We start from the raw sequence: 13,111 nt of genomic DNA on the forward strand, positions 1-13,111 counted from the left end.
ACAGATACCTAAAGTGTTCTCCAGACAGCACAGTTCCGCCGGTTGTGGGCGATAGACCACACCCTCCTAATTGGCCCGCGGGGTTCCCCGGCTTTTGCGGAAATAGCGGTTCAAAACGCCTCACAGCCTCTGAAAAAGCACGTGGTCTCCGCCCTCCCACAACAACAAAAAAACACTAACTCTAGCGCCGGCCCCAGGTGGTGAGGACTTGATTTTTAAATCCATCCAAAAGAACCAATCAGAGCCGGCAGTCCGAGTGCGCGGAAGCCGATTGGTCCATTACTACTTACGGTGACCAATAGGCTTGGAGGGTGAGTTTGGTCTGTCCCGGAAGCGGGCGAATCGAAAACCGGTGGCGGCCGCGGGCAGTTTGAATTGGAATCTGGGCTGAAGCCAGCGGAGGCTGCACTCGAGCCCGACTCTCTGAGGGGTCGTCTTTCCCTCCCCGCCAGCAAGGTGAGTGTCCTGCGTGGGTCGTGGCTTCGGCGGCGGGCGTGGGGGGGGGGGAGGCTCGGCTGGCTTTCTGCCCGAGGATCCTGGGCCGGGATGCCTGTGGGATCGAGGTCCCGGGCCCAGGGGGTGCAGCGTACCTCCCCCTCCCACCTGACGGGACCGGAGGATCGGCCCGGGAGAGGTTTATTAAGGCTGTCGGGGCCCCTCTGCTCCTGGGAGAGCTGTGCTCGCACTAGTGTCCGCACACTCGGTTCGCTCACGAGCTCGTACTTTGGGGGATCAGTTTCCTCCTCTGTAAGATACGTGAATTGGAGATTAGCAGATATTTCTTAGCAGCCGTCTACGTCCAGAGCCAGTGGTCCCTTTTTGAAATTTGGACGTCGGTCCTTTGTTGCATGGAGGAGATGAAAGCTTGGGTTTTTTGATCGGCGCGGCACGTTGGCGTGCCTATTGTTAGCTGCGAGAGCATTTCTCCCGTCTTCCACATTTATTTGGACACGCTAGGTTCCTGGCTCTGCTGTTATGAAGACCCAGAAATAAATAAATGACCTGAGTCCTATCCTTGAGTTTTGTCTAGAGGAGCAGAGTTTTCACTTTTAGGCTCAGCCATGGCATTGTAGGCGGCGACTCGGGCTTTCTTGGCTGAGATGGGAGCTCCTTTTAAAGGGAAAGCGTTGAAGTGGGCCTCCAGTGCTGGGGGTAGGTGATTCGGGCATAAAGAGTGCCCTCCCCATATTTAAGATAGAGCATTTTCTGCAAAATCCTTGCAGGAACCTTGACACCTGGGCTGTTCTTCAACTACCCACTCTCCTTTACACCTGTTGCTCCTTACATCTTAATCTGGAGATTTACACTCTTTGTCCTTTGCCCCAGTGGCTCCATACAGACAGCTGATGTTTGATGCCTTAATCTGATCAAAATTAGCTTGAGTCTGGTGATTGTTTTAACCACTTCTTTATAGCTGTATCTTAGACTTTGAAATGGCAAAGCATTCAACTTGCTAGTTTTCCTTCTGTTTATTTTCCTCATCTCTATCATCTTTCTGAATTGACCCTTTTAATATTTTGTTGGTGATGGTGTCTTTTTTTTTATAAGCTTTTTTTTTAAGATTTTATTTATTTATTTGAGAGAGAGAATGAGATAGAGAGAGAGCATGAGAGGGGGAAGGGTCAGAGGGAGAAGCAGACTCCCTGCTGAGCAGGGAGCCCGATGCGGGACTCGATCCTGGGACTCCGGGATCATGACCTGAGCCGAAGGCAGTCGCTTAACCAACTGAGCCACCCAGGCGCCCGGTGATGGTGTCTTGATGTAACGATTTCAGTGGCTGGCAGATCTGTTTAGGACAGTTATCGGTTGTGTGCCTCTGGGGTATTGTACCCTCATCCCTGCATGGGCGGGCTAGATTGGAATGGAGGGAGAAGCCTATTGTGACCGTGTAAATTGTCCTTTGTTGGTGGAGAGAGAGGTATGAGATTTCTTTCAGCAGTTTTTGGGCAAATGGAAGTGGAGTTTAAGATGCTGTGTTCAAAGAACTGAGATCTGGAAAAAGAAAAAAAATTAAACGGGCAGAGAAAACACTGCTTTCCAAGGCTTAATACCTAAACTATGTTTTCCACGAACTTTGCTCTCTTAATTTTTGAACATCTTTTTATCATTCTTAGTACTTTTATCAACTGTTTATTAGTTCTGATAAAAAGTTTCATTGATACATCAATTGAAGCAAGACACTAAAATGTTTGTGGACTTCAGGTAGTAAAAAGCGGATTCTCACCTTCCCCAAATAGCTGGAAAATGAATGCTTTTCTTTCATTTAAGTTCTAGAAACTAATGAGTAAAGAACAATTACCATACTTTTCTCCCAGCTGATTTGAATTTCCTAAGATGTGGCTGAGAAGGAGGTAGGCCACTTCCCTCTTGGTACCAGAGGCTGAAATATACAAATGAAGTGTTTTCGAGTATTAATATAATAGCTAACAGGTACAGAATGCTTATCAGGAAATATAGGACTCTTCTAAGGCTTTGGAAAGTCACTGCCATGATTATCCACACTTTACAAATGAGGAAACCAAGGCACAGAACAGTTAAGTAACATGCCCAAGGTCACACATCTTGTACGTGGCTGAGCTGGAATTTGAATTACTGAGGCTATATACCGGTTTCCTCATCAAGGTCTGTCTGGAGCATGGCTTTACTGCATTCTAGCGCTAATATGGCATTTGCTCTTTGTTCATTCATGCATTAATTCAACACATGATAACTGCTGGGAAGGGGGATGGGGACTGTGCCAGGAGATATGACCAGGTTAGGGATCTCCCCAGGGAAGAGGGACAAAGTATGCATGACAGTGATGTGAAGAGCGAAAGAAGGGCATTTGCAAAATAACTTATCATGAGTTTTCTTTGTTTATAGGACCTATTTCACCTATTGCAGAGCAAAGTACTCCTGTTTTATATCATGGTAACAAAGTGAGAGGTAGAAAGCAGGTAGCTAAGAAGTCAAACCTGAGAAACAGGAAAAACAGAGAGCCAGGGAAGCCACACAAGCATCTTAGGTACCTCACAATGAGACCGATTGGTGGTCGCCTTTCAGGGGGTGGGGAAGATCGATGTCCTACTTCCTTATCTTCTGAAATGTGAAGCTTGGAAGCTCCTTAGAGACGCCTTAGTCTTTGAGGCTTTTAGGTCTCTTTTCATGACAGTAAGACCAACAGTCTGCTTATTCTCTCCAGTTTATTTATAAATGTGTGACTGGTAAAGAAAGGAGAGCAACATGAGCTGGGCTTTGGAAGAATGGAAGGAGGGCCTGCCTACGAGAGCTCTTCAAAAAATCGAAGAGCTGGAAGGCCAGCTGGACAAACTGAAGAAAGGAAGGCAGCAAGCGCAGTTCCAGCTGGAGACTCTGGAGGCCGCGCTGCAGAAGCAGAAGCAGAAGGTACCACTGAAGCGCTGGCTCTCAACCAGCGTGTGGATTATTTGATCTTGGTCTGCAATTTCGAGAAAAATGAGTGTGCTCTCTGTGGGTGGTAATCTGCCCCTCTCCTTCTTCTCCAGCCTCTGCCCCTCATTTCGGCTTACCTGCTAATATTGAGGGCTGCTGAGTTCCATTTTCATTCTGTTTGGGACCACACATGGGAAACTGCTTTTGGGTTCCATACCAACATGGCCAAAATTCTCGGACTCCGAATCTGGGCGCCAGTATTAGGGCACTTTGCAGTCCAAATGGATATTGCTCCCTGAGTGTGGGCTTTTCACCTTGGCATTCCCAGACTTCTCTTCTGGGCTAGGAAATGAGAACTAAAACAGTGCTTCTTCCTTCCCTCTGCATTAGCCAACAAGTTAGTGGTACAGTCACTGCTTCTGAAATGGCTTCCCTAGTGGGAGAATTTTTGTAACAACTGGCTTCAGTGGCCAGACTTTCTTTTCTTTTTTTTTAAGATTTAGTTTATTTCCGAGAGAGCGAGGGAGAGAGCACGAGTAGGGGGAGGAGCAGAGGGAGAAGCAGACTCCCCACTGAGCAGGGAGCCCGATGCGGGGCTCGATCCCAGGACCCTGGGATCATGACCTAAGCTGAAGGCAGACGCTTAATCGACTGAGCCACCCAGGTGCCCCAGTGGCCAGACTTTAAAATGAATTGCTAAGAGAGATTTATAGGGTTTATTTTTGATCTTGTTATACTTGAAAGGACATTAAAGCCAAGTCCCTTTCCAGGAAGGGTATGTATAGCCCTGACCAAAGACAATATAATCCATGACTTTATAGAACTTTTCTATCTAGACTTCAAAGTGAGGTCATTTAAAATTGCTGTGTTCCTGGGGAGCCTGGGTGGCACCTTCGGTTAAACATCCGATCTTGGTTTTGGCTCAGGTCATGATCTCAGGGTCGTGAGATTGAGCCCCAGTCAGGCTCTGGGCTCAGCATGGAATCTGCTTGGACTTTCTCTCCCTCTGCCTCCCCACCCTGTGCTTGTGCTCTCTCTCTCTCTCTCAAATAAATAAATCTTTAAAAAAAAATTTTGTGTTTGTGAAGAAGCACTGACCTGTGGATTACAGCAACCACATCTCACAATAATTAGTTGTCGGTGTTACACTCAGATTTACAAATACTTGGTAAATTCACGCAGTAAAAGAGACCTATTTCTTTCTGCACGATCTCCATTAGGTTGAGAATGAAAAAACAGAGGGTGCAAACCTAAAAAGGGAGAACCAAAGCTTGATGGAAATATGTGAGAATCTGGAGAAGACCAAGCAGAAAATTTCTCATGAACTTCAAGTCAAGGAGTCGCAAGTGAATTTCCAAGAAGGGCAGTTGAACTCCAGCAAAAAACAAATAGAAAAACTGGAACAGGAACTGAAAAGGTAATTATGTTTGAGTGGTATTAATGTGGATATCCTTTATATGTGTTCATTGGATGCTTTTATCTTTTCCTTTAATGGTGTAATTATATGTTGCAATCATTTTCCCAGTGAAATGAACAATGACTTGAGGAAAATTAATTCTTCTATACTTCAGTGCTCTAATTGCATGGCTCAATACTATGTAAATGCATTAAATGGCTTCTTGCTTATTCATTTATTCATTCAAGATATATTTATTAAGCTGCTTCATGGGCCAGATGCTGTGTTTTCTACCAGATGATGTAGTATTAAATAATACCAAATCTCTCAACAGTGAGTACTAGAAGATGGAGAGGAGTTAAGCATATCTAATACCAATGGCTTATGTTTCTTCCTCTGAGTGGAAAAGCTGTTGTAGAGAATGAGAGAGAACGAGGGAATTTCAAAAGACCTAGGAACACTGAGGGCCCCGTTGAGGTTGGAGACCAGGAGTTTATAGTGGGACCCAACTATAGAGTTGTATGCTTTTTTCCTTTTCCTTTTAGCATCTGGGAGGTAAATGCTGAGAATGTAAACAGGAGGATTGACTTGGGGTTGTTTTTGGCCAGGGTAATGGGATGGAAGATGGTGGAATATTTAAGGATGCTGGGGAGAGAGTGGTTAAAATTATGTGCCGTGGAATCTAAGCTGGAGAGGGAAGAAAGTGTACTCAAGAAGGGGCTCCTACTGGGGCACCTGGGTGGCTCAGCCCTTAAGCGTCTGCCTTCGGCTCAGGTCATGATCCCAGCGTCCTGGGATCGAGCCCCACATCAGGCTCCCTGCTCAGCGGGCAGCCTGCTTCTCCCTCTCCCACTCCCCCTGCTTGTGTTCCTTCTCTTGCTTTGTCTCTCTCTGTCAAATTAATAAATAAAATCTTAAATTAAAAAAAAGTTCCTACTGAGATCCCCATCTTCCATCTTAAGTATTACATAACCAGTTTGCCAGCTTAAGCAATAAAAAATGGTGCCTATGACTTCTTTTCCATTAAAAAAAAAAATATCCAAACAACTTGAGACATTAATCAAAATAAATCCAGTGGGACCAAAAGACTGCTAGCTTATAGATGGTATCTTCTTGTTCTAATAGTGGAATTTTGTCAAAATAACAAGGAGTAATACAGGTGGAAAGCCAAGTGGATGTCAGCAGATTGCCCCATTGTTGATTCTGCTAATACACACCCAGAAATTTAAAAAAAGCAAAAACAATTTCATTTTGAAATAACTTTAGATTTATAGAAACCGTTGTTAACATCTTACATAACCAAAGTACAATGACCAAACCAGAAGTAAACATTGATTCAATACTATTCACTAAACTATGGACCTTGTTAGAATGTCACTGGTTTTTCCAATCATGAGCTTTCTTTGTTCCATGCTCTGATCCAGGATTCCACATTACATTTAGTTGATATTTTCGTCATCTCTTTCTAAGCTGTGACCGTTTCTTGTTTTTTTGTCCTTGAAATTGTTTAAGAGTCCTAGTCAGCTCTTTTGTTAGAATAGTCCTCAGTTTAGGTTTGTCTACTGATGAGATCAGGGTTTTTCAGCAGTGGCACAGTTCCCATTTGGGACTAGATGGTGCTTTGCTGGGGAAGGCTGTCCTGTGCGTTGTAGGACACATAACAGCATTCCTGGCCTCTACCCAAAAGATGCCAGTAGCACCTCCCCCACGTGCATGTTTTGATAATCAAACATGTCTCTAGGCACTGCCAAATGTCTTTTGGGAGGGTAAAATCATCCTGGATTGAGAACCACTGGGTCAGACTGAGGTTATGAATTCTGGGTAAGAATACCACAGAAGTAGTGATGTGCCTTTCTCAGTGTATCCTATCAGGAGATACATGACCTAATAGGACTTTTACCCTGATTCCCTGGCTGAGGTGTTGTCTGGGTTTCTCCACTGTGAAGTTACACTGTTTTTCCCTTTGTAATTAATAAAGATCTTGATTCCATGAAATTTTTTTTTCCTAATGTGGCCACAATAATCTTAATTATACCTACCTCTCAAATTGAAAGTTAAAATACTTTAAAATTACTCTTATTTGTCTTCCTGTGAAGATAATTTAGGTACACAGGAATCTCTTCCTAATTTTTTTCCTACCCACGTAGGAAGGTGGGTCTCTATAAGTTGCATGTTGGAATGATAAGTAACTTCTATCTCATTGAGTTTTTTGTTTTCTTGTTTACTGTCTGCCATACCAGACTCCATGAGAACAGAGACCTGGTCAGTCTTATCAGTGTACCCCGTGCACCTGGCAGGCCCTCAAATATTTGTCAAATAAATAGATGAAAGATAGGTAGTTGTTTTTGGAAAACAGATGTTAGGGAAGTAGGAAGCTTACTTTCAGAATGCCAGAATAGTTTTCTCTGAAAGTACATTTTGGCTGCTGGTTTTAGAAATACAGGGTTATTTTTATTTATTTTTAAAGATCTTATTTATTTATCTGAGTTAGGAGAGATAGAAAGAGAGCGAGCAAGCTGAGGGAGAGGCAAAGGGGGAGAGAAAAGGAAAGAATCCTAAGCAGACTCCCTGTCGAGTGTGGAGCCCCATGCGGGGCTTGATCCCATGACCCCAGGATCATGACCTGAGTGGAAACCAAGAGTCAATCACTTAACCGGCTGAGCTACCCAGGTGCCCCAGAAATACTGGTTTTAATAATTTGGACAGAAATGTTTGTATTTTTAACATTTGAGGTAAACATTTGTTTGTATACATGTCTATTTTTTATTGCAAAGTGACATTTGGTGGCAATACCTGCAGATATAAAGTGCTCAGAGTTGTGTGTGATACCTAGCAACTTGGTAAGTGTTAACATTATTATTATCAGTTGTTATAGTTGGGGTTAGGATAGCACACTTAGTTTAAAAGTATTTTTATTATCTGTGATGTAGATATAGATGTTTATAAACTATATAAACCTCAGACTGTAAAAACTATTAAGTTAAAAAAAACCAAACTATTAAGAGTACAGTTTCCTAGAATATAAAAACCATAAACTAGAAAAACTATTGAGTGTATTCAGATTCCCACTGCTAACCTTCAAGTGCAGGCAGAAACTTATTTTCTCCATCAGTGGCCACTGATTAGGTTTCTGGAAGGTCTCAAACAAGTTAGGTTGAACCATTGGAAATGTTGGTCAAAAACTGTTGAGTACTGACAATCTCATACAGTTAAACCGCTTAATTTAGTGCTATTTTGGTGGCAGTTTTTGTTTTTCTTCGTAGGAAATAGGAGAAATAAAGGCTTATAGAAATAATAGGGTATAGGGGCACCTGGGTGGCTCAGTCGTTAAGCGTCTGCCTTCGGCTCAGGTCATGATCCCAGGGTCCTGGGATCGAGCCCCACATCGGGCTCCCTGCTCCGCGGAAGCCTGCTTCTCCCTCTCCCACTCCTCCTGCTTGTGTTCCTTCTCTCGCTGTGTCTTGCTCTGTCAAATAAATAAATAAAATCGTTAAAAAAAAAAGAAAGAAAGAAAAAATAATAGGGTATAGTTTTATATTTAAAATAAACTTTTTTTCTAATGAAAGGATAGGCAGAGGAGGATGAAGTGTGAATTTGAGAGGAAAAAGAAACACCGATTTTTACAAGCTTCTTTAAAATTCATCTCTAAAGTCACCAAATTTGCTACACCTTTGATAGTCTATAGACCTGGACCATTCATTGTGGTAGCTACTGGCTACATGGCTTGAAATGTGGCTATTACAAATTGAAATGTGACAGGGCGCCTGGGTGGCTCAGTGGGTTAAGCATCTGCCTTCAGCTCAGGTCATGATCTCCAGGGTCCTGGGATCAAGCCTCGCATCGGGCTCCTTCTCCCTCTCCTTCTCCCCTTCTCCCCTGCTTGTGCTCTCTCTCTCTCAAATAAAGAAAATCTTAAAAAAAAAAACAACACCAAAAAAACCCAAATTGAGATGTGCTATAAGTATGCAATGCACACCAAATTCTGAAGGTTCAGTAGAAAAAAAAGTAAAATATCTCAATAATTTTAGTATTGACTGTAAGTTGAAATGATAGTATTTTGAAAATATGGAATTAAATAAAATACTAATATTAAATCCATTTGTTTCTTGTTACTCTTTACATGTTAGTAGAACCTTTCTATTGGACAGTGCTGTTACCAACCATAAGCTCGAATGTGAAGATATGATTTGCAGAGCAGTCCTTTTTAGCCTGGACATTGCCTTTTCCTTCCTAGATTGAGTTTGGAGCTGAGTGGAGCTAGGGCACTGGGGCACTTCCTTCACTCCTTGTTTTGAGCAACATGTCCATGAGAAAGAGACTGCACATCATTAGCTGTTCTATGGGGTGTTCATTTCATTTCTTGTGTTGAGCTAAAATCAGAGACATTACAGACTTGTGAGAATTGAGTCCTCTTAACTTAGGTTGTTTGATTTTGAAAGGTGTTCAGAACTTAAGTGATAGAAATATTCTGTGCATATATACAATAAATACTTTTCCCATTTCTTTGTGACTGTTTCCAGCCCTGTCTTCTCTAGATGCACTGTTAACTTGATTTTTGTGTCTGTGTTTTTTAAAATGTCATAAAATACATGGCAAGTCTATGTTTTTGTCATGACTTAATATTCACAAGTGATGTCAGTTTTGTGATTTGAGCCCATGCATCAGTGACACCAGTTTCTTTCTGTTTCTGAAGTTCTTTTGTTGTTGTTTTTAAATATTCCTGTGTCTTTCTTTGGCTTAGAGTATAAAATTTGCTCAGAATATGTCCCCAGCCTCCCAACTCTATAACTATAGTGTCATTACAGATCTTCATGGTAGCCTTTATAACATTGTGATTATTGGTTTATATTTCTGTTTCCCTAACCAGACTGAGTTCCTTTGAAGACGGGGGGCCTGAGTTTAGGTCTGTTCCATAAGTTAGTTCTTATTAAATGTCTGTTGGATCAATGAAGTGGTAAGAATTCTTAGAGGGTGGGGTTTTTGTAAGTTTATTACTCTCAGAACGGGTGGTGCTGGCATTCAGTAGCGTTTGTTCTGATTTGTGTCCTCTTGGGTCCTTTTCTAACAGGTGTAAATCTGAACTTGAAAGAAGCCAACAGGCTGCACAGGCTGCAGATGTCTCTCTGCATCCATCCGCGACACCACAAAAAATCTTCGCAACTCCACTAACACCAAGTCAATATTATAGTGGTAAGGATTTTTTCCCTTCATAGCTCTTTTACTGGAATTTTAATTTGGTCAAAGAAATCAATTAGTTCATCTTTGAATTCAGCTTTTAACTTGGGCATTAAAAAAAAACCTTTTAATTTGGGCATTAATGCACTACATATCCATTTGTGTATCTTTTGAGCTATATGGAGCTACCAGGTTAAGCCTTTAAACTTTTCATTTTAGCCTGTAGTGTGTTTTAAAAATAATTCAGTTTCAGAATATTCAAACCCAGCATCTGTTTAGTGTACCGCAATATTCATTTCTAGACTATTGAAATGATTGTTGATCTGTGAATTCCTTTATGAAATCAATGACTGAAGTAAAACTGTTTCTCATTGTCTTTGTTTAGTTTCCAAGTATGAAGATCTAAAAGAAAAATATAATAAAGAAGTTGAAGAACGAAAAAGATTAGAGGCAGAAGTGAAAGCCTTGCAGGCTAAAGTAAGTTAATTATGGGCCTTACAATAGAGTATGCAGTTGAAGAAGTACTTTGATATACAGGTGTCCAGGGTTGGAGAAAAATCTGGTTCACGTAGAGCTTGACACATTTTTCTTACACTAAGAAGATAAAGTTCCTGGCTGATTACCTTAGTTATAATTACTTTTTGGTTTTTAAAAAGTAGGAGTAAAAAAAAATAGTGTGGGGAGATCAGTTTATCCCTAGACATTAGATGTTCATAAAGTTCTACAGAAACTGTAGCCATATAATTATTTCCCTATTGAGATCTAATGGTAAGGAGGGGGGGGGGGGACCAGGGTTATTCCAGACACTCACTGTTTGGCTTTATCACCTGGAGGCCATTGATTGCTTCCCACTCAGGCCTTACGGAATGTGCTGATTACCACCAGGGACAAGGGGTTTGAGGGTCATTATTTATGTGCTGTTTATTTAGAGGAGAACGTTATCAAGATAATCTACCCAATTCTGTTAAATAAGTTGCTGGACAGGGTTTTAAGCTCCATCTTGGTATGGGTAAATAGGCAGAGAGGTGGGCGAAGAGGTTTGTTTAGTGTCAGCAAAAGAAACAAAATGCAGGTTTTAGAAACCCCTGCTTCTAGTTAAGGGACTGACCCTAAATATACCCGGTATCTGTAGAATTTACCCTTACCATTTCTGCTTGTGTGATGTTATTTGCTTAAAAAAAAAAAAAAAAGGTAGGGGGGAAACAACAACAACCTAAATCCTAGTTTTGCACTTAGTGTTTTATTTCTGCTAACCACAAGAACTCGCTGAGATGGGACCATTCACACAGTTTAAGGCTGGATTTATAAGTAGATACCTTACATACTGAGGATCACAAAGTACCTATGAGAGCTTTAACACTTTCAATTATTCTCATGCCCTTGACCCTTGTTTGGAGGTCAACAGGATTCTGATATGTAGCAAAGGTGTTTCTTCTCGCGGTGAATAAAAATTAAACGGTAATTCTCTGGTTTGTCATAGAAATATCATGTGCTTTGTGATCCATTTCAGCCATTGGTGCCCACTTTGCTCCTGACATTGATTCCCAGAGTTTTTCTGGTGGAGAAATTTGAGTCTCTACAAACATGAAACCTCTCTGTGTGGCAAGAAAAGCTCTTGCTATAAAAAAATTTAACGCACCATCTATAGCCATGTCTTGATATTTGTTAGAATGGAAGTAGAGAGAACAAAAGAAGGAGATAAGGGGGATTTATTTGACGAGCACTGAGAAATACATAGAATTGTCGAATCATTGTACACCTGAACTAATATAACACTGTACGTTAACTATACTTGAATTAAAAAAATAAAGAATTCAAAGCAGTAGCAAATCCACAAATGTGTATTATATAACATAAAACACCTTATATGACATTTTTGGGAGTGGTATGGTGGAAAGTGAGATTCTTGAAAGAGTTCTTTGGGTTAATATTTAATTTTGATCCTCTTTGTGCAAAGCAAGTGGAGGAGGTGACCAAGGACAGGCAAGCAAAGGACACCAAATTTCAAAACTCAAAATGGTAGTGAATACTCACTTGTGTTTAATGGAGTATATGAGGGATGCAGAATAAATATAAAAACTGAGCCCATTTTAATAGATTGGGACTCAAATGGTACTGGCTTAGCCTTCAATGCTATAGTCTAACCATTAGACAGTTCCTGTCCTGGATATTGGGACCTAAAGGTTCCCTTGACTTGATAAACATGCTTTCTTGATATGCAGTGGAAGTGGTAACTTCTTGGCATTATGTCTTTATGTGCTATCTGAAAATAAATAGCCTTGAATATTGAGATGTTTAAAGGGCTCTAAAGAGTTTCTGTCTTTACAGAAAGCGTGTCAGGCTATTCCCCAAAGCACAATGAATCACCGGGACATTGCACGACATCAGGCTTCCTCATCCGTGTTCTCGTGGCAACAAGAAAAGACCCCAACTCGGCTTTCATCTCATGCTCTAAAAACTCCGATTAGGAGAGATTTCTCTGCATCTCACTTTTCTGGGGAACAAGAGGTGACTCCAAGTAGATCAACTTTGCAAACAGGGAAAAGAGATGCTAATAGCAGTTTCTGTGATAATTTGGGCAATTCTCACCTTTTGGACCAATTAAATGCCCAGAATCAAGGTAAATTGAGCTAAATTGAGCTAAATTAAATTGAAATTAAATTTTCCTGAGATAATTTTGGGGGTGATGCCAGATGTTTTTAATCCTAAAAGGTGCTGTGTGTTTTGTTAGACATTTCAAAGCTCTGTATCTCAATCTGGTGATGTGAAATACTGTTTTTGGGATAAAAGATACTACAATTTTGGAATGTCCTTTTATCAGTACTATAAAGCTGGTGCCCGGAAGCCTTCCGAAGTAGTCTGAGTGGCTTTGTCTTTCCAGAAGTAGGGTGAGTAGGTTACAGTTGACACGCCCCACGCTTCTCCTGTGTCTTCTTTGGTGGCCCATGGAACAAGCCTGGGGTCTGGCCAGCTTTGGCCACAGGTGTGGCATGTGTCTGCGGGGCAGCTTTCTCTGCACTGCCAGGTTGTCCATATGGGAGCAAACCTGTAACCTTGGCTGGAGTACCACACCACAGCTGACCGCCAAGGGCACCAGGTGGTGTTTTGGAATCTACTCTGCAGACGACGATAATTTCCAGTGCTATGATA

At 41.6% G+C, this 13,111-nt stretch overlaps 1 protein-coding gene across 1 annotated transcript in view; it reads left to right on the top strand.

Annotated features, from left to right (window-relative positions):
- The first annotated feature begins 322 nt into the window (after nt 1–322).
- The window catches only part of CENPF (centromere protein F), a 57,226-nt gene continuing 44,437 nt past the window's right edge, over nt 323–13,111 (top strand). Inside the window, exons 1-6 of the mRNA XM_035010550.1 lie at nt 323–456; nt 3,182–3,384; nt 4,611–4,807; nt 9,855–9,976; nt 10,347–10,438; nt 12,290–12,581. Coding sequence (XP_034866441.1) covers nt 3,223–3,384; nt 4,611–4,807; nt 9,855–9,976; nt 10,347–10,438; nt 12,290–12,581 — 865 coding nt within the window. The 5' untranslated portion in view covers nt 323–456; nt 3,182–3,222. The remainder of the gene's footprint in view (nt 457–3,181; nt 3,385–4,610; nt 4,808–9,854; nt 9,977–10,346; nt 10,439–12,289; nt 12,582–13,111) is intronic.

This window comes from Mirounga leonina, unplaced genomic scaffold (genome assembly GCF_011800145.1).
Source record: "Mirounga leonina isolate KUSES-001 unplaced genomic scaffold, KU_Mleo_1.0 Mir_154, whole genome shotgun sequence".
In the NCBI taxonomy this organism is placed as follows: Eukaryota; Metazoa; Chordata; class Mammalia; order Carnivora; family Phocidae; genus Mirounga; species Mirounga leonina.